The sequence below is a fragment of the Rhipicephalus microplus genome, chromosome 5, assembly GCF_043290135.1.
Source record: "Rhipicephalus microplus isolate Deutch F79 chromosome 5, USDA_Rmic, whole genome shotgun sequence".
NCBI classification, from domain to species: Eukaryota; Metazoa; Arthropoda; class Arachnida; order Ixodida; family Ixodidae; genus Rhipicephalus; species Rhipicephalus microplus.
Window position 1 is genome coordinate 130,838,862 of NC_134704.1, and position 22,001 is coordinate 130,860,862.

The following is a 22,001-nucleotide window of genomic DNA, read 5'->3' on the forward strand; positions in this document are numbered from 1 at the left end:
AGCAATGGTGCCGTTATACAAATATAAACGTGCACCTATTTTTTTGCATAAAAACTTTGAAGGGGAGCTTAATGAAAACGTACAAACTTTCGCACGCTAACATCAGACTGTGTCACGCCGCATATAATCTAGAGGTTTGGAGACGTAGTTATATACTCCTGATAAGTGTGAGAACGACCATTTTGGACAGTTGCCGAAAAACGCCCATGTTATCCGGCCACGTAGTTTTTTTTTCTGTTTCTTACGAATGCTCGTTTCTCTGAAAGACTGTGCTGCTGGAAATTGACAATAAAAGCCGAGTACTTTAGTGGGCCAGGTTTTCATATGCTCTTGTTTTCAGTTGTCGTAAGCAGTCAAAGTCACATACAGCGCAGACAGCTGTAGCATAACCCCTTCAGACGTGAATTATAATACACTTTCTGCGAATGTGCAAAACTCGCACAACCTTATTACAAGACAATCAATATTACATTCCAAGCAAAAGAAGTATTGTTTTTTTTTGAGGATCACTATTTACTTGTAATAAGATACCAAATAAATACCTCATAGTTTTGTAGTCAGTGACGTTACATTTTGATATAAAAATAATGAAATGGTAGGCTCCGAATGTGTCCGTGATTTATTTTTCGGGTTTCAATCATTCATTTAGTGAATACGGAAGATATGCTTTTGACCTTACTTCTGAAACGCTGCACGTCGAAAGACTCGTTGAACATCGCGGCGCCTTCACTAAAGTGATTGGCTACAGTAATACGCAGAACACACAGGTTTTGTCAAGACATGAACTGCGCGGAAACTTCAGTGCATACAACGAACTGTCTAGCTTCTTCTCTTTCGACCACAAGTTGACGCCACCAGCATAAATAGGTCGCGTACACAAGCGTAGCCATTACCACCGAAGGCAATGTTGGGTGCGCGCTCACGCCAAAAAGACTTCTCCATCCTTCTGGTGTTTGAGCGCCCACATGGTGATGTAATGTGCGGAAACTACTACGATGGCTATAGAGAAACACAACTACAAACCACGTATACTAGTTAAAAGCGGAAGCAAGTGAGTGATAGAAAGAGAGAGTAAGCAAGGAATAAAATAGGAAGTAAGAGAGAATTACAAAGAAATAAAGAGAGAAAAACAAGAAATCGCGGAAGAACAACCAGAGACATAGGAGAAAAGAAAAAGAAACCCGAAGAAACAGACAGGTGTCATAGCCCTTCAGTTCTTTGAGGCTCATCACCGACGAAGCTCCTTTAATTTGTTTTTTTCTTACATTGAAGCCTTGGCAAAACGCATTCCTAATGCAATATCTGCAATTTACTGAGCCAATCAAATATAAAGCACAGTTTTAACATGGTAGCTGCATTCGCATGAAAAATAGAAAATCTATTACTATTTTTAAAGTAATAAGTCGCCTGTAGCCCTGCTGGTAAGGTCTCCGAGCGACAGCGTGTTTAAGATTAAGATTACAAATTTATTGAGGTTGTTTTGATTACATTTCATGAAATGCACAACCCTGATTAGACCCATAGCCACAGGCTAGCAGGGGGTCTAACGCGAGAAAGTATACAAGCAGAATACTATATGTATAAAAAATCAAAACGTCAAAAAACTTTTTTTTCAAAAAAAAGGAACACAAATATACGAGGAATTTCATCGGGATTTAAGGTGACGTATTTCTTTGTCAGAACGTACACAAATGTATAGATGACACATTGTTACACTTCGTTTATAATTAATCAAATAAACAAGTACAAGCGAAACATCAAACCATGTGTAAGGTCTTGTACATGTTCAATACTATTGTCCTACATGTTGCAAATATTTTTAAGTGCGCTTGAGTAAGCCCTAGAATCTTTAATCTGAAGTGGAATGCTACTCCGCACTTTATAGGTCCTACGAACTGCAGTAAGCGTTCACCACACACGTTTTTAGTAGGTGGAAGATTAAAATTCCGCAATGTTGTGCATCTAGTGACGCAGGAGGAGTACCTCCCGCGGGGCTCGTTTGCTCCGATGCATTTGTAAAATCTTTTCCCGTTTCCTTTTTGTCCGCGGCGTTGTCATTTCATTTCGTTAGTGCCGGGTGCCCGTTTCGTTCACGTTGTCGCGGCAATGTGTAACCGCCGTAAAATGAAATAAAAGAGGAGTTGGGGGAGATGTGGGAAAACTGTTCCACCGAGAAGGCTTCCGCAGGGTTGTGTAGGCTCGCGGCTCTTCTCGCAGACAAATGGCGAGATTTAGTTGCACCCGCTCTTCCGCCTCACCTCCGCGCGGTGGCTGCTAGCGGTACGGTTCTCTCGCTGCCGTATATACGTGAAGCAGCAGCAGCAGTAGAACGCTCAAACGAGCCGAGTGCGTTTGTGCGCGAAGACCGAGTTGCTCGTAAATCTAGGCGACGGTTTTGCGTCTGGCCCGCCACTGACTGTCGCCTTCTGTTTCCCCGAAATAAATACAACCAAGTACGATTGCTAAAAACACGGTAGTGAAGGCAGTGTGAAGCATGCACCAAAGTGGGAGGGGGTTTTGAGTAAGAGGGTGTAGGGTTCAGAACAGAACACCCGGAATTCTGACCTAAAGAATAAAAATAGAGAATCCGGTAAACTGCACTGTTTGGGGCACTTTTAAAGAGCAAAGAATTATTATCCGGATGCCATTCTACGCCTTTCCCGCAAGATAACAAAACGGTTATGTTACGGGCAGGAAGTCAGAGGACGTAACGACGCCCCGCGATATAACTCTAAACTACATGTCACCAGAGCATCACTCACGCCGGATGTGTGTAGTAATGCCTACAGCAAGAAAAGATGAGCTAACAGTTTGCATCCGGAATTCTGTTCGCTGTACTCTATAGTATATAGTTAACAGTCGAACTTGTGCATACCGTTCGTTTTCGGATGCGAAGTTTGGTTAGTTATAAAGCGTGCGTTTGTGATTACTGAGAAAAGCAATGATGCTCGCCTTAGCGGGTGGTGCGTTCTTTGAAGGATTGCTACATGCAACACAAAAGCGCAAGTTGAAAACCATGAAAACAGTGATAACAGAGAACAGGGCCAACTAAATGTTATTCAGATGCACATTTGCGCGGGAGATAACTACGTGTGGCTTAGAAGAAGAAGTAGTGACAAATAAAAAGTAGAACTGAAGAGCTGAAGTGTGTTCTTGCCCGATTGCGACAAAGCATTTACAGTGTTCTAGAAAGAATCGTGTAAAAACGTGCAGGGCGTGTGGAGGCTGCCATGAGACACTCTGAGATCATTGACCTCGGCAGGATCGGTATTTGTTGCGTTAGCTAACAAACGTTAGCTTGTCGATTCAAATTGCTTGATTACCCATACTAAGCTTCGTTTGCGTGTTTAGTTTGTGGAGCGCTGTTGGCAGCACAAAGAAACTGAACCATCAGCCAGCACAACAAACCTTTATTGTGTAACCACTCCTTTAACGAAGGAAGCTATACATGTCGAGATGTTACCTTTTGTCTCAATGTAAGTCTGCACTGGCTGCCTTTCTTAGCAGCAGCATATATGTACTTTTCATAGCTCACTTATGAAAAATATCGCACATGACTTTCTTCCTGTATAGTAATGTTTGCGTTACAACATAATTTTCTTGAGAAAGTGGGGACTTTTTTGTGGCTCAAACGTCTTATAGTAATAAAAAATTAGATAACAAACTAATAAAGAAAGATTCAATGCTTGTATCTTTCAAGAATTTTCCGATAATTGTATTTGCGACTAGAGCGTAATTCTCCATGTAGTTGATTTACTGGAATTTAGGTTTTCAAAGTGAGTTATGCAAGACGAATCACTGTAGGTGCTAAAAAGTGATCACACACCATGCAGCTAAATTGACGGATGTAAATCAGTAGTAACTATTAATGAACGTTTAACTATACTGAAGCATGCAGTCATTTTGACTATTTATTTATGCTAGAATAAGTAAGTTTCATGGAAGAATGGGTCAACTGAGCAGCATAAAAATAACTCTCGTGAAGATGGCACGAGCAGGTTGATTTATTTTGGCCTTTTTTATTGTGCGTTGGTACTCACCGTTTACCATTTTATTTACGAGGAACAATTGGTACAAAACCATAAATCGTCAGCTGCGTGGGATAACAACATTTTCACGCAATTTCGCAGGTGATTACGACGGTAAGTCTTCATCTGAGCAAGCGAACGAAACAATTTTCTTGGGCAACCGACTCCCCTTCAGTCTTCAACTGTGTGTTTGAGCAAATCTTTTTTCTGGTCGCGCACACGGCGAGCGTCCCGCCGTTTGCCGCCTGAGTTCACAAAATGCTCGTGTACTAAACTTTCGAAGGAACTATTACGCACGTCCCACTTGTTGTCTGTTCTTATTAAGTACGCTTTCATTTAATGAGTAACGTTGCTTTCACTGTGCTTTCGTTCACAGCTGCTCTTACAAATTACAACCATTCAAGTCGAAGTTTCTCCCTTGTTCTTTAGAGTAACGAACTTGAGCCAGAAACAAATAGAAACTTAAGACCCACCGTGTTGTAATTATGTGTGTATTTTTGTTCGTTGTCTTCTCCCAGAAGATTTTCTCTGATCGTTAGGTTTTTTGACACTAAGCATCGAGAAATTTGACAAAGCTCCCCTGCTGTTCAGAACCTGAACAAAAAATGAAGCCGTTACTAACCGTTTCACCGGTCTACGCCATCGGCTCGGGTCATTGTAGTTTGTTCTACATCTGAATAAAAGAAAACACAGAAACAGTGGTGACAGTGGTGTTATTCAACTACATGGATAACAGTCATAGGCAAGCTACTCGTCAGTGCCACAGTGCAAGACTACGAGCAGTTAGTTCATTGGGAAGTCCTTTACATGAGCAAAATGTACCAGCGTAGTTTTATTCGTGAAAGGAAGACTGCGCAATGGCTTGAAGACTGCGGAACTAAATGGTCTCCTTCATCCGTTTCCTTTTACGTATAACCCATTGCGCTATGTTTTTCGCATAAAGCGACCTTGCAAAAGTTTGTCTGCGTGGGCAGAAAACACGGCTGATTGGTATAGTCTTGCCTTCTGAAAACAGGCAAACAAAACATTCACAACATGGCACATGGCCTGAAGAGTGGGCTAAAGCCCCCCCCCCCCCCTCCCTACTCTGTAGAGATAATGCCATATGCCCATGTCCACAGCCGTAGACTGGCTTCGCTATCGGGATGTGCATAAATACCGTAGTCTCCACGCAATGACGTCACGGGCCTGAGCGTGCACGTGCGATTACACTGAGAGTAACTGTAATCGCGAAGAAACATTCAAAAGGAAGTGTGCAAAGTTATGACGCGTGCTTACTGTAAGAGAGACATCTTCATGAACTTTTTCATCCCACCCTCCACCCCCACACGTAACTTTCAACGCGCTCGTTTGTACGAAAGGAGAGAGAAAGCACTTAAAGCGTATATAAATGACCGAGGCAGCGCTCATACATGGCGATTCTTAAAAGTATTCTGGGATTCTATTTGTCAGGTGGGAATCTTTTTTATTTGTGTATTCATGTCGAAGTTTTGATTGATTGATATGTGGGGTTTAACGTCCCAAAACCACTATATGATTATGAGAGACGCCGTAGTGGAGGGCTCCGGAAATTTAGACCACCTGGGGTTCTTTAACGTGCACCCAAATCATGTCGAAGTTTGTGGCCAAGTACTGCACCATGGTGGCAAATAATGCTATACTGAGGGAGTGCTACACCGGCTGTGGTCACCAGTGAAGCAGCACCATAGCTTTTTCTCTGCAATTCTACCATGATGTAGACTTTTTGATCTGGTTGAGGATTTCGTGGCACCAAGATTATAATCATGGACCAACACGCACCATGTGAGGCTGATGCTCTAACTCTACGCCATCGCTGCACCTATTCGATCGGATCGAACCAAATTGAGGGATTGCGACATGGTCTCTCTCATGGTCTCCCTCTATCTTCCCGCTGCCGCATTGCCACCCTTTGCTTGTTTCATAAACTTTTTCACAGTCCACTTGCAATCGAACCTTACATTTCCCCCCCATTTCGCAGGTCATATCGCATTGGCCATGTCTTTCAAGTTGCCCGTCAACGTTCCCGCACCGTTACTTTTGCTGCCTCATTTTTTCTTCGTGCAGCAAAAGACTGGAATGACCTCCCCCACCATATTGCAGCAATCACCTGTCCATCAACATTTATGCATAGCGTCACAAGCCATTTTGCAAACTAATTTATGGCTTTTTTTGTACATTTTTTGTAACCCCACCCCTTATGTAATGTCCCCGTGGGGACCTTTAAGGTAATAAAATGAAATGAAATGATATTCACCGCGTGTTTACAGGAAGTCTTGAGGGGCCTGGGCTGGAAAAAGTTAGGGACAAAAGTTAGTAGAGGGTATCTTAATTGCTTGTGATTCACCGATGGCATTGCATTCATGAGTCACTCAGGGAATGAGTTACATCTGATAAATACTGCATGAACAAGGAAAGCAGAAGAGTAGGGCTGAAAAACAATATGCACAAAAGTAAAGTATTGTGCAACAGTCTCGCAAGTGAACAGTGCTTTGTGATAGGTGGGGAGACACTGGAAGGTGTAATGAAATACGTCTCCTTAGAACTGGTAGTAACAGCGTAACCTAACCATAAGAGCGAAATAACTAGAAGAATTAGAATGGGGTGGAGCACTTTCAAAAAGCATTCTCAAATTACGAATGGTATTGAAGAAGAATGGCTATTGGAGATAGTTGGTAAAGTGCATATTGGGAGGCTTCACAGTCTTTTGATACAAAACGCAAGTTGTGTCTGTCAGCCTCAATTTCAGGCTTGGTGTGTGTTGGAACGTCATCAAGACAAACTAACGCGGGAAATCGGTGATGCGTAATATGTCAGGAAATTTGACGATCAATGCGTGAGCCAGTCTACGGTAGCCTTGCAAGAAAGGGAACTCGCGCTTTCGAACAAGGGGCCCCGCCGCGGTGGTCTAGTGGCTAAGGTACTCGGCTGCTGACACGCAGGTCGCGGGTTCGATTCCCGGCTGCGGCGGCTGCATTTCCGATGGAGGCGGAAATGTTGCAGGCCCGTGTACTCAGATTTAGGTGCACGTTAAAGAACCCCAGGTGGTCAAAATTTCCGGAGCCCTCCACTACGGCGTCTCTCATAATCAAATGGTGGTTTTGGGACGGTAAACCCCACAAATCAATCAATCAACCGAATAAGGGTTATATTTATGCCGTAATTTGATTGCATCTTCATTTTATCAGACACTTCACCTTAACGTGTCACGTTACTTACGTCCTCTAGATAAAAGATTTCACTCGTTTGTATATGCATGTGTGTGTCGGGAACAGCAAATCAGTTGATATTCAGCGCTCGCGTCATCCCTCTCGGTTTTCCCTTCCTCGTTGTTACGTATTTCCTTCAGCACTTCCGTGCTTGCGCTGCGAACTCTTTCAATCACGACTAGTAGTCTACCACTATCTCTCGAGAAGAAATTTTATAACAGTTGCATCTTAGCGGTACTTACCTAAGGAGCAGAAACCTGGAGGTTTGCAAAGCGTGTTTAACATAACTTGACGAAGACGCAGCGAGCGATCGAAAGCAAATTGATAGGTGTAATTGAAAAAAAAATATGAGCAGAGTGGGTGACGGAGCAAATTTTTGACATTATAGTTGAAATAAAGACGACAAAATGGTCATGAACCTGGCACGTAGCGTGTAGCAAGTTAACTTGTGGTAACTAAGCATGTCTGGATTCCAATAGAAGTCAAACGCGTGAGGGGAAGACGGCAAGTTCGGTTGGCAGATAATATTAAAAAAAAATTTGCAGATAAAACAGGGCAGCAAAGAGTACTAGACCAGATTGATTGGCGGAACACCGGACAATCCTTTCCCTGTAGAGGGCATACCAAACTGATAGTAATTATGATGGGGATGATGATGATGAGGCCTTTTAAGCGAAGTCATTGGTCGGTGTCCTGCTCACATCTCTACCTGTGAATGACAAAGGTGAACTTGTAACCTCGGCTTCCACCGACAACACAGAATCAGATTTTTACGAGCGATTAGCCAATGCAACGGCATTTTTACGCTCAAATACATCAACAATCCATGGCAATCCCATCGCAGCCGTCCATACATGCACCAGATGTGTCATTTTTTAAAAAGATTACGGTAATTTTGACTGTAAAAATTATCAAACAATCGATAATCCAATTTCTTCTTACATGCGAGAAACCAACAGTGCCTCCACGAACGTCCATGAATCTGCCCACATTGTTACACGGGGACTTGTCAACCGCAACCATGCAGCCACAAGACATTAAGGTGTTGAGTTTTCAGACATGCAGGTATTACCTCATCTCTTGGAATAAAACAAGTAAGCCCTCCGACCTGAGACGCGGGGTTTTCCCCCTCCACCCAGTAAACTAGACAAATCACAGGCCATTGCTTTAAAGTGACACTGAAGGCAAAAATTATGTCGATGTTGATTGTTGAAATAACAGTCCAGAAACCTCGTAGTGCAACCGCTGTGCAAAGCAACTCCTTATTTCGATATAAAATCACGTTTTAGTGGTCCATGTCGGCTTAGCGCACTTCAAATACCCTGCTGAAAGCGGACCATCTCACTTCACTGTTGCCTTGCCCAACGTTGCCCGCCTTCACTGCGTGGCCACCGACACTATTAGCAACAGGGCGAAAGTAGCGGCAGCCACAAAAGTAACAATGGCCTTTGAACATTTTCATGCTTGGTTGGTTACACTGAGCCCCGCTAGATGAGCCTGTTTAGCCTAACCAGGCGAAAATGGTATTTCTGAACCACTCATGACATTCCCCATTTTATCACGAGCTAGTTCTTTTTTCGATAAATGAAATAGAAACGGATAAGTAAAATTTTGTGACATCTCTTGATGCACAAAAGATTTTTTCTTGTGGAGCTAGTTTGATTACTAGTGATTATTTGTAGTCGGACACTTTCACGTGATCGCGATGATTTTGCGAATGTCCCACTCGTGGCACACGTCATGTGGTACATTTAGCTGAACTTCTGGGTACGTAGGGCACTGCTGTAGATAATATTGCCCGCGTTATCATTCGATAAGCATTCACTCTTAAAAAAGTTTTTATTTATGTTTAGTGTCCCATTAGGGCTCCTACAAACAAGAACCTTTACCCGAACCCGCAAAAGGTAACAAGATTTCTTCGGAGTTTTCTATTCCTACAACATGCGATAAATGCCTCGACATCATAAACCTATTCATATGCATTGGCGTTGCCCCGCGTTACACAGCGAAAAGAAAAACTCATAGGATGAGTGAATGCAACCCTACGCAGTATGACACTTGAGGGACAATTATAGGCAGTCCAACGGGCCCGCGAAGCACCCGAAAGCCTCGGTCTTCCGGTCCCAAAGTAGGAGCAGCCCACTTCGCGCTGGTACACTGACGTTACTGGACCTTAGTAAAGCGTATTGGACCTTAGTCAAGGTCTTTCATCGATTCATCCATCAGACGACTCTGTAAAAACGATTTGCTATGGTTCGGCAGGCGCAATGCGTGGATTTCTCAAATACTTCTATCGATATTACAGCAAAGCTGTCAGCCTTTCCTGGTAGGACTTTTTCCAGCATCATACACAAAAAGAAAGGAGAGAAAACAAACGCTCAGCAATTGAAGCAAGATGTGCATAGGATGAGTCCCAGTAGACCCATCGGAGCGCCGTTATCGAACTACTGAGGTCGTCCCCGTCTCCCGCATGAAGCCCCTCACGCGAGGTTCCTCGACCCTTGACCTGTACCAGCCAGGCTGATCACTTTCACATGGAGGGAATAGGCGTGGGCATTCATTATAAGCACCATTTTCATCTCTCTACTCGCGTAATCATAATGCGTTAGTTGTGCATGCTAGTCGTTGTCGTGTAGAAGCATCATCTCTGGGTTCGTCGTAGATGTTGGCTGCCTGGTTCTCGGACCAAATAAAGTTCGTACAAACCAAGGCATCATAACACATTCTTCAATACTACAAATACAGCAAGGAGTACAGCGTTTGTTTCAATAAAAATACTCTTTGCTAACTAAGCGCAAAAGAAGCAAGAAAATGCCATAATCGCTTATAAATACGTTTGGGCGCACTCGTGAGTTATTATAATGCTACAGCGTCGGCAACATTGAGTTTAGGCACTGGCCTTTCAACACAGAAGAACCAGCCTACATGTAAAAGCAGCAGCGGTTATCATAAACAGCGTTAGTTTTCACATCCCGATATGCAGCAAGGGAAAACTTCAAACTCCTCTGCTACAAACGAGCCTAATAAACGAACTACATAGTGCATTTTTGTGCTTGTACTCGGTCCTGGCTGTGGATGTAGGAAAAGTAATCACGCAATCAACCACTTTTCTTTTCATGTCAGCATACCCTTAAACGAGTACATCATGTTCAGAACAATGAGAGACACGTCGTCTGTAGGGGCCGAGTCTTCAGTATACAATGCAAAGAACACTTAGAATTACACCTACCATTTAACCACATTGATTTGAAGAGGTTGAGATGAGGAAAAGACGCAATTTATGTACCTCGTGTCAGCCGCTGCTATTCGCTGTGCATTCTGCAGTGTACGCTCGCTATGACTCTGTAATAATCTTAGTTTCAAGCACAGGCGCAGTTTTCCTCCATTGGATTAGAGAAGGGGTGAAGACACAGCTAGAAGAAAAGAGAGCCGTGATGAACCAACTGTGTATAGAAGTGCACAGAAAAAGTTGGAGCAAGGCTCATGGACCGATTATAGTAAACGCTTGGAAGAAAATGTAGCCAATACTTCGTGCAGCTACAGTATGTGGTTTGGGAGGGGTTCAGGAAGATGTGGACATGTTTGGAGAAATGGAGGGGGTTGGGGGGGGGGAGGGTCACACGTTTGCTTCTTCGGGCGTCTTCTTCGAAAAAGAGGCAGTAAGCGGGACAGACAAGCAAGGGCGCAGAAGAGAACAGGCAAGAACACAGCGTTATCTGTTTCTTTCTGGGTCCTTATCAGTCACACTTTATTCTGAATGAATAAAAACCAGCTAGATAAACATGTCTTATCCAAGTTTATAAAAGAAGTAAACTGCGACAAGAACATTGCAGAAATACTTAGACAAAACGGACATTAGCGTTTTCTTGTGTCCTGATCTGTCTTCCATTTCTAAGTTACTGATGTAGTCTTTCGCTCCATCATATTTTTTTCTAATAAGGTGTGCATAAAACAACGGTAGCCCTCATAAGTTTTAGTCCAACAGCTGACGCATGTCATGCTGGTGGTGATAACCAGGAGGCACGCAAACACCGGCACATGACGTGTTTAATCTATGTCAAGCTGAGAGTACTAAAACAAGCTTGCAGACTCAGTGTGCCTGACTCCGAGTAAGAAGGATAATGAATCGCTAGATTAAAAAAGCAGTAGTTACAAACTTGCACGCCATCTGCGTAGAGCAACACTTTGTTTTCGTAATGATGTAGATCTCAATCCTTTAAGAAAACAAGCTCTTCATCACCGAGCTGCCTCGTCTACCTCTATTTTTCGCTTACAGTAGAACGCTGCTGTTTCTAAAGCACTGAAGGCTGTTTTGCTCAAGGAAAAGCAAACGTTCCTTTAAGCCGTAATCCGATTACGCGTTAAACAAAGCTATAGGCACAGGTTGGCTGACGAAAATAAGGAACATGGTATTGTGAATCTAGATCAGGTGAGGCGTGTGCGGATTACTTCGGAATGAGTGCCATCTAGTTTGTTAGAAGAAAGACAATACTATCAAGCCACCTCTAATCTAGAGCACTGTTCCCATACATGGCAACGAAGAGCTCGTTCATGATGAAGCAGTTTAGCACAGCTTAACCATAGCTATTTGGTCTTTTTTCGCTTGGGAATAAGAACATAAAGATAGAACTCGTACCTCAGTAGCTAGCTTGAAAATAAGACAGACATTAAGGTTTATGCTCACGATTGGTAGGCGAATAAAATTAGAGTTGATTGGATGAACATTCTGAAGTAAGCCCTCCTTACATTTTTGTGAGCTTCGGTGTATCGTTAAGTCGAGAATGTTAAATTAGCTTCCCTAGTAATGCTTAATTACATCACCTTATTCTATATTTAAAAAGACATACACACAGCTATAAAGCGAGATGTGATCCAAATTTAGATGATTCTATCTGTCGAGGCTTATGGCGAAGAAAAACAAACCTGCTCTTTTTATAGATGCCGTACGTCCCACGTTGTAGCAATAAGGTTAACTGGTATCACCACACAGTTCTTAGCTTGCACAAAAGTGCTTTTATTATGATCATTGATGGATGAACGAACCACTATACCCGTCTTGTATGCTCAGAGCGTGCGTGTGACGTGCCTAGAGCCTCATGGAACAGTCAAAGTGCAGAGTCTAGCGTATGGTGTATGAAGCTTTCTCCGTGAGTTCGCTGAGAGTGGTTCAGTCGTCTGATCTTTGATCAGCTGAAACAACCATGAGTAAGTGTCCCGATCAGATGCACAAGGCTTTCGCTAATAATATTATAAATGGCTCCACAGCGAACTCAAATATTAGCTCTGAGATGCAGCTGCAAAGAAAGGAGGAAACAGGTAGGTTCAAAAAAATGTCCGGTTGGATGATGAATTAGGACAGGGCATAGAAAGTTGAGAGGGAGCCGACAAATACAGAAACTGAAATCGTCTACTTTCGAAAAAAAAAAAACGGTCCACAGTAAGCTTGGCGCGTCCTTGCCTGACGTACTGTTCTTTTTCTTTTTTTTCTTTCTTTCTTTTCTTTCTCTTTTTGCTTCTTTCCCTCTCTCTTTCTCTTTCCTTTACTCTTTCTTTCCTTCTTTCTTTCTTACTTTCTTTCTGCGTTTATTTCGTTATGCGCAGTACTCCAATCTGACTGCTTCCTTTTTTCGTGCCAGTAACTGCACCCTCATCTAATTGCAAAGCAATGCAACACTCAATTATCTAAACGTGGCAAGGACGGTCATCCACTTGAATACAGGCCACAATGAAAGTTTCAAACGTCCAACACAATAAGAATATCACCATATCAAAAAAAGAAGCAGATCCCATGTTGGCAGCGAAACTGCCGGCAGCGCGCAATAAGGGTAGCATGTAGTCATAATTTACATTACACGCATAATATGATTATCATGTTAGGACGTGTAATTTGCTTTCCTCTTCTATTCACGTCACATAATACCGAATTTGGTGTATGGGATGCTAGTGAAACGGCCGCGAGCAAATCATGAGCGTGGCATGTAGTCATGTGCTTACATGACATGCATCTAATGATTATCATGCTTGCACCAGTAATATACCTTTGTCATCCATTCGCGTTCCGTGATACCAAACTTGGCGTGTGTGAAGCTAGCGAGACGACCACGAGTGCACCATGAGCGTGGCGTGTAGTCATGACTCAAATTACATGCATGTCACAATTTCCACGTTAGTGTCTGTCACTTATGTTTGCCTTGCAGTCATGTCATACCATACAAGTTCCGCAATATGTAATGTGAAGAAAACCACCGAGAGAGCAGCAAGACCACGAAATGTAAATCATGACAATATTGGCATATATGTCATGGTTTTCATGTAACTAGTCCCATTGCAGATCCCACGTATTGTGGGAATCAATGATATGCGAAGCACGAATAAGAAAGGTTGATATCTCACGTTAAAATAGGCACAACGTGACGAGGTAGAGGTAATGATGCCGTACATGACTTCCGTGTCATGATTATCATGTTTGATTGTGTCGTTTGCCTTCGTCATCTATTCACGTCACGTGATACCAAATTTAATATATGTGAAGCTAACGAAACGGTTGCGAGCACGCTATTAGCGTGGAATGTTGTCATGTTCTTACATGACACGCGTGTCAGGATTATAATGTTTGCACAGTCGTATACTTCGTCATGCGTTGACGTCACGTAACACCAAATTTGTGTACGTCGAGTTAGCAAAATGGCCGTGAGCGTATCATGAAGGGCCCAATATACTCCAATGTAGCGTTGACGTGCACACACGCTTGGCACAGCAACGCTACGCTAGCAAAACGCGAGAACTCTACAGTCCGACGCCAGGCGTGACCGGCTTGACCAGCATCCGTTCGCGCGGCCCGACGGCAACCGGCGCAAAATTCACGCCGATGATTATGAATAAACATTTATTGGGCCCAACATTGTTGGTAATGTGCGCAGACACCAGACGGGGTGGCTCCCTAGTTGCGGGACCCATACGTATCCAGCAGCTCCTGGCCCCTGTCCGCCAGTGCACGCTGAGTCGGTAGGGTGGGGCTGGATAACCAGGTCTCCCATCGCTCAAGGGGCTGAGGATTCAGGGTGTCGTGGGGAAGGGACGGTGGGGGGATCTTAAGTTCTGTGGACTCTGCCAAGATGTGTGGCAGGGTGCCATTTTCTATTTTACGAAACGGACAGAGCAGGTCGTGTTCCGCAGGGTACATGTGGTTCAGCAGTACGGGATGCGCAAGTGATCCCGCCTGCGCTCGACGCAATATCGTCTGTTGTTTCCTGGTCAGGTCCTGGTGTGGTTCTGGCAGTCTGCACCTTCCCACTTGGTACATCTGGGTAATGTCCCGAAAGCTAGTAACCGGGTGTGGTAGCCGATGCGTAACCCAGACAACAATGCATCTCCCTCTTTTCGTGACGGAGGGACGCAGGACGCGCTGAAATGCGCATGTGTCAAAGAAACGCAGCACGGCGCACGCCTGTGAGTATATGGCAAAACCGGCGCCTGGCTTCACAACGCCGGCGTGGAGCGACGAAATGAACGCAGGCGAGAACGCGCACCACCTCACATTGAAATTAATTGGCGCCTTGACTGTGGCAAGTAGTCATGTTCTCACATAACACGCATCTCATGATCATCATGTTTGCACAAGTCAGAGTTATTCAATCAGGAGTTGCGAAACTGCGTTCCGAAACCCGGACACGCCATTGGCCGACCTAGCGGGAGTGAGCAGATCTTCCAGCCCTCTGGGAGCAATACTACAAAACACTGCATCGCCACTTGTGCGAGCGTTTCTTTTAGGGGCGAAGCTACTAAAGGGGTGGCTTGTGCGTTCCTTGCAGTACGTAACCGCCATAGGCACATACCCGAAATAGCGGTTCTTACGATTTTGACCTCCAAGGTGGTTCCGGAAAGAGATTTCTTCTGTGCGTTGTTGAACAATAAAAGATAGAGCTCAATGCACATGTTGATGGCTGCTAAGGGAGAATGAGAGACAGGAGCATTCGGCCTTTAGGTAACGCGCACGCTGCGATCCCCATTAGCAGCTATTGGCATGTACATTGAGCACGATCTGACAAGAAAGGGTTGCTACGTTATACTCGCTGGGTGTAACCTCCTTGGTTTTAGAAAGGTTTAAGGAGCGTTGGGCCGCATAGCCATGAATACAGTGAACTAGTATATACCATGAACTCGAGGTGGTTAAAGGTGGGAAGTAAATCCGAAGCGCAAGCCGTAAGAAAGTGTGCATGTGCCACCTCCGGTTTAGTCCTTCAAATGTCCGCTGGATGGCGGTGCTTCTATATGGAGAATATATGATGAAAAGATGCGAGATGGTGGTACTTGGAGTGCTGAATAGATGGACGAACGGACACACAGACAGATGCATGGATGGACGCATGAACGGACGCAGGCGTGGATGCATGGACGAACGCAGGGACGGGCGCACGAACAGACGCACGCACGGACGGGTGGATGGACGCATGGACGGTTACACAGACGTACGCAGGAACGGACGGAAGCAAGAACGAATGGACGAACGAATGCTTCGCCCCACTCCCCATAATTCACTCCGTCGATATGCTGCCATTTTTTTCCAGGCTGCTCAACGCCGCGTATAACCTCAATAAATGACCTTGGCTTGCACGGCGCCCGCCGCCGCTGTCAGCTGTTTTCCTTCTGCGAAGGCGTAATCAAAGCCTAGTCAAAGCGTCAAGTTTTATTTCATCGAAGGTGGTGCTTGCAATTTCGTGCTACGGCGGTTATAACACTGCGACTTTACTATTTCTATTACTCCTCGATTGCTCGTTTGAAAATGTGCGCTTGAGTTCGATTGATCACGGGAAGTTTGACGAATCCTTTTAACTGTGCCACTGTGCGGTTCACGAAGTGTCTCACTAACACGACGTGAGTGATGGTCGCGCAAACAAGACACAGATACGATAGAGTGCAAACCAAAGCACAACAGTACTAATCACTACTTACTGCGAATTGGCCGATTTGTCTTGCACGCAGTGGTCAAATTGCACTAATCGCGAAATTAATGAGACACTGGCTGGGATACCATACATTTACGAAATCCCGATGACAAGAAAGTGACAACATTGAACATTGCTATTGACTTGCAACTAGCACTGCGAGCGCTCTTTTCAGCTGCGATGTTCGTGGAGTCTTTCAAATGGCACCATCTTTCGCTGCTCGGGCAACGTCGTCTGCGGCCGTTGACACACTTACAGGTTGGATCCACCTGGATTACCGTTGCATCCCGCTTGCATTACGCCTTGCCGCTTACTATTTTGCCGAAATGTAAACATCGTGGGCTCTACTCATGAATGTAATAAACTATCGACTTCGCTGCACCGTCCATTTACGCTGTGGTAGATGTGTACCACACGAACACGCCGCTTATGGCCACGTTACTTCTAGCGCAATGCAGAAAACAAGTAAAACGGCAGAGCATCAAGAGAACAAGCAGCTCCTCTGTCCTTTATCAAGTCTCCACCACTGCAACAAAGAAACACGTTTAGCACCCTTAGGCACCAACTCACCTAAGAACAAGTTCTAGGCGCTGCCATGCTGTTTGACAGAATGCGGCGGTGCCACGGCGGCGCTCTGAATCTTGGTAAACGCAAAAAAACAAAAATATTGCGTTTTCTAGTTAGTTTTGTCGTCAAGAGAAGGTGCTACAATTTACTCACTTCCACCATTTCGGCCATTGCCATGTTCGGATTCCGATACATGGAGCCTATGGGAAGTTTCGCAACTCGTATGATTGAATAACTCTGTGCACAAGTCACATACTTTTGTCATCCATTGACGTCACGTACTACCAAATTCGGCATATGTGAAGCTTGCGAAACAGCCGTGAGCGCATCATGAGTGCGGCATGTAAACATGTTGGTACATGACACGCGTGTCATGATTATCATGTTTGGATGTGTCATTTACCTATGTCGTCCATTCACGTCGCGTAATACTCAGTTTGTACTTGAGAAGCTAGCGAAACGGCCGCCAACGCATCACTAGCATGGCATGTAGTCATGTTGTTACATGACACGCATCTAATGATTATCATATTTGCACCAGTCACATACCTTCGTCTTCCATTTACGTGCCGTAATACCAAATTTGGTACATGTGACACTAGCGAAACGGCCACGAGCGCATCATCAGTGTGGCATGTAGTCATGTTGTTACATAACACGGATTTCGTGATTATCATGTTAGGGTCTGTCGCTTGTGCTCGTCATGCAATCATCTCATACCATACCAGTTTTGCACCATGTAAAATGGGCAAAACACCGCAAGAGCTGCAGGACAATGAAATGTAAATTATGGCATTCATGACATACATGTCATGATTTTCACGTCATGACTAGTTAGATATGTTCTGCATACAGTCATGTTGTGTCATGCGAACTTTGGTATTAATACCGTTATTGAAACGGCCAGGAGGCCTAAAAGTCGTAGGTGGCTAGATAGATAGCTACGCTGAAAGTCGCCGAGGTTTGCTACGAAATGCTTCGCATTTAGAATGCTTCGTATTTAAAATGGCTGATCGCGTACAAGTGAGTATAAGCTATACAAGAATTGTGCATACAAATGTGCAAGGGATCTTTCAGGGCCACCTTTTGATCTGCTCGCCGTCATCGGTATATGTCAGTTATAAAATATTAAATTAGAAAAGAAATCATAATTGTTTGACTCATGTCAGGTTGTGCCAATGCTAAGAGGTGTTCGGGAAATCGCGTTGTCGTCCTCAAAAAGCTTCTAGCTGCCTTTACTGGCTTGTGGTTCTACGTGCAATGGGAATGTTGCTATAACAGCACATGTGCGGAATGTCACCGAATGTCCAGTCGTCACATACGCGTTGCGAAAATGTGGTCTTTCCGACGCTAATCGGACACCGTGGCATAGAGAGTAGTCGATGTCTACTTCGGTGCCGAGACAACGCCCTCCACACTGTCGGTCACTCCAGCTGGTGCCGTATATAGGCTTTCGCGAAGGCAAACCCCAACGAAAGGCTCCACAGAAGCGAAATATGGCGTCGTTGAATTTGAAATAAACATCTTTATTTTCTTGATAGAGTTGAGGCTATATACTGATAAGTTTCGAAAGCAACAATAACGGAGCACAAAATACGTTTAAGGAAGAAAGGTAGTCGGGCAGATGAGAAGGCGAAATCGGCGGGGAAAACGTGACAGCACCAATCACCGGAGTGTGTTGATTGGTAACACATGGAAGAGGCCTTTTCCCAGCAGTGGGCTCATTCAGACTGGCAACGACGATAATGATGATGACTTTTGAGGTTTAAGTTGGCGAGCTTTTCGGTTTATGCAAATGTACCCCTGAACAGTATCAGCTGGGACCCAAAATTGGAAACAACAATTACTCGTGGCTCTAACTTCGTCAAGGCCACTGTACACCGGAGCTGAGTGTAGGCCCTTGCAATGATTAGAAAAGTGATTTGAAGCGAGGCGAAGATGGGCATGCTCTAGCCCTCAAAGAACCCCCTTTCCACTGTACCACTAACATGTCTCCAACCTCCCAACACACCTTCTTTATTCACTTACCTCTGCTATACTGTGCCCTACCCCCCTGCACTTGTCATTTGTAATCATCATCACTTCCCTTTCCCACCTACTTGCTATATAACAATCATGTATAGATGGCTACGCTAAGTCATCATCTCCCTTTCTTCTTTCTATCTTCCTCACTCGCTCATTCCTTCTCATCACCTTCGCTACTCTATTGCACTCCTCGCTCTAATATAATATATATATTAAGCTACGGATGCGGAACAGCGGAAAAGAGCGTGACCACGAAAAGCGTACATGAATAGAACAAACAACTAGCCCAGTAAGCAAAAGTGTTATTCCAGGCTATGCCTTATCTTCTCTCCCCAGCCTCACGTAAGCTCATCACCCTTAGTTTCTCACCCCCATGATATACCAGCCAGTACATAGTTATTTTGTAAGCACCCGACAGTGGAGCAGTGGGCGCGACGAAGCTCTTTGGCCCGCCTCAGCATTGTTGCTACCAACCGCCAGGGATACTAAGAAAATGGAACGATTGCTGAACACAGTGACACGCTGAAGTGTCAGTGCCCTTTTTGGCACGTTTTCAAAGGACGCTTCCTGGACGCTTACATAATCAGCCGTGACGTCCTTGCTCACAACTGAAAAAAAGAAAGTGATATGCACGTGCAGGGTCGGTTTTGCTGGGTCTACTCGCTAGGCTGTGTGTTCTGGTGCTACCATCAGATCTAGTGAACTGCATTGCCGGGTGCCTATTCCAAACTATCCGCCCTACTCCTCACGTTATTTTGCTAAGCAACGAACGCCAATATACCCGCCTGAACTCGAATTTAGGTGAACCGCAGCAACACTTACTAGATAGGCGTTGCTGTGTACGTTGATCAACGAAAGATCATGATAAACAAAAGTGCGACTTGCAGCGGACAAACATTGATGGCAAGCTGAAGTTAGCCAACAACTGCGTATATCACAGAAGCAACACGTGTTAATATTCCTAGTCACGGTGAATATAACTTAATCCAGATGGTGGGCATCACGTGTGTCACGCTGGTTTGCCAGTAATAGGGCACAGTTGCGAACAGAAGTTTGAAGTGAAAAATGAAGGCACCAACGCACTATAATGGAGCTGTCACTTGTGCCTAGTGTGGGTGGGGCTGGGCGGCCTGCCTTGTTGTATTTGTTTATTTCTGCCTTTCTTGAACTTTCTCTTTCTTTCTCTTTTTACAGCTTTTGTTTCTCAATGTCTTTATTTCTATTTCCGTAATTCTATCTCTGTACATTTCGTCTCCTTCCTTTCTCTTTCTTTCTTTTTCCCCTTTCTTTCTATCTCTCTCTACTTCTCGATAACTCCTCCTTGAAACCACTTTCTCTTTTTTCTTGTTCTATCTCAATCTTTCTATCCTTTACTTTGAGTTTCGCTTCTTCGCTCTATCTCCTGTCTTGCTCTCACTTCTTTCTATTTCTCTTTTTTGTCTGTTTATTTCTAAGTTTTCAGCTCTGTCTTTCTCTGTTTTTTTTCTGTTTTTTTATGCCGCTTTCTTCCTTACTGGCTGCAGTCCTTCTCTTTTCCATGAGAGTCATTGCATACCGTCCCTGACAAATGGGCGCACTTTCTGGGAGCGAATCAGCAGACGAGGAAGAAGCAGAAAGCTTGCGTGCCTGTTTGTTACGATAGTTTCCTCTTCACTTTGAACGGACTACCGATGGGCTCAAACTGCTTCACTGTGAAAATTGACCAGAGAAAATGAGTGAATGGAGTAAAAGGGCTGCCCAAATGTAGTCTAAGATGAACAAAAAGAAGGACTGCTGAGCGAGTCGGCAACTGATCAGAATGGCGTTGCGCGAAAAAATAAATAAAATATCACACCACAGCGTGAGGGATACATAGCACAGCGCCAACCAACAACTGAGAATTTATTGCAGCGAGATACATATATAAGTGGTTAGAACAACACGTATTTATGAAATGGTCAAGTGAAAAGAGAAAAAAAAAGTCTTAGTAATGCGCTTTCAGGAAGTGTACGTGATGGTTTTGTATCCCTCTTTGTGTGCTATCATTTTTTGAGCAGCATCGTTAAGATGAATGGAACTGTATGTCTGCAAGTTTTGAAAACGTGCATGTTCAAACTGCCCGAAGAACACAACACAATGTAGAACGCGTGCACACACCAAGCGCAATACATGTGGGCCCTCGATGTTTTAATGTGTTGCTTCTTCGCGCAGCTTTAACGTAATCTCGAAATCGGTGAGCCGATAAGCCCGATTTTCAGTAATAACTTTTTAGGTCGAACGTGCGAATCAACAATATGGTTAGTGAAGGGGCCGTAGAGGAAGGCTCTGAAAATAATGACCACCTGGACCACGCGCACCAAGATCTAAGTATACAGGCCACGAACAGTTTTTTTCCTCCATCGAAAATGCAGCCACTACGACCGGGATCACATCCCACGACCCACGACCTTTAACTGTCGCTACAACGTACATCACTTCTTCCAGTTTTTCTGGGTAAGAAATTAAGCAGACAATTCGACATAGTCATCGTTCGAATAGTTTTAAAGAGTTGTAGAGTGCAAAACTGTGGCTATTCCTATAACCTACAATTGAATAGGATCGAATTCGGCAACTGTTAATTTTTTTCCGGGTAATAGAAAGCCTTACGTGATAAATACAGAATCAAGACGCAAAATTCACTGTCTTCGCACCTTTGTTTACTCCTAAGGCCTACTCTTAATATTGACCTGCTAAACACATATGGCTACCTATTAGAGGTGTACGCATTGACGGCCAACTGCTCCGCATCTCCAGCGCAAGCGGTTTGGCCTCTTCTATATAATTATGCCCTAGGCAACTTATACTGGCCATATGATCGAGCATCTACTGCGCCAGGCGTGACCCGGCCATTGCTGCTCATAATTCAATGCCCAAGCTGTCACTGATAGCACGCGAATAGCACAAGGTAAAGCTCTACACGTTACAATTCCGCACGTGCCGTGTGTATCAACTATAGTTTGTGCACGCATCCCGTATATATACGGGCGTTGTGCGATATCGCCACCATGCATAGGAAGCTGGCTCACACGGATGCGAAGCGTCTGCGGCCTCAGCTGGATGCGGTCAGCCACGCTTACGCGTACAGCAAACGCAGGACGATCGATCTATGCCGCCGACGTTTTATCTGACTGTCACTGCAGCCTGTTTCGTATGCGAGCGAAATGTGCTATTAGGCTGAAGACGCATCCAGC

At 44.4% G+C, this 22,001-nt stretch overlaps 1 protein-coding gene across 1 annotated transcript in view; it reads left to right on the forward strand.

Annotated features, from left to right (window-relative positions):
* Positions 1 to 14,712: 14,712 nt before the first annotated feature.
* The window catches only part of LOC142817573 (glutamate receptor ionotropic, kainate 3-like), a 217,346-nt gene continuing 210,057 nt past the window's right edge, over positions 14,713 to 22,001 (forward strand). The window contains exon 1 of the mRNA XM_075894616.1: positions 14,713 to 14,770. Coding sequence (XP_075750731.1) covers positions 14,713 to 14,770 — 58 coding nt within the window. The remainder of the gene's footprint in view (positions 14,771 to 22,001) is intronic.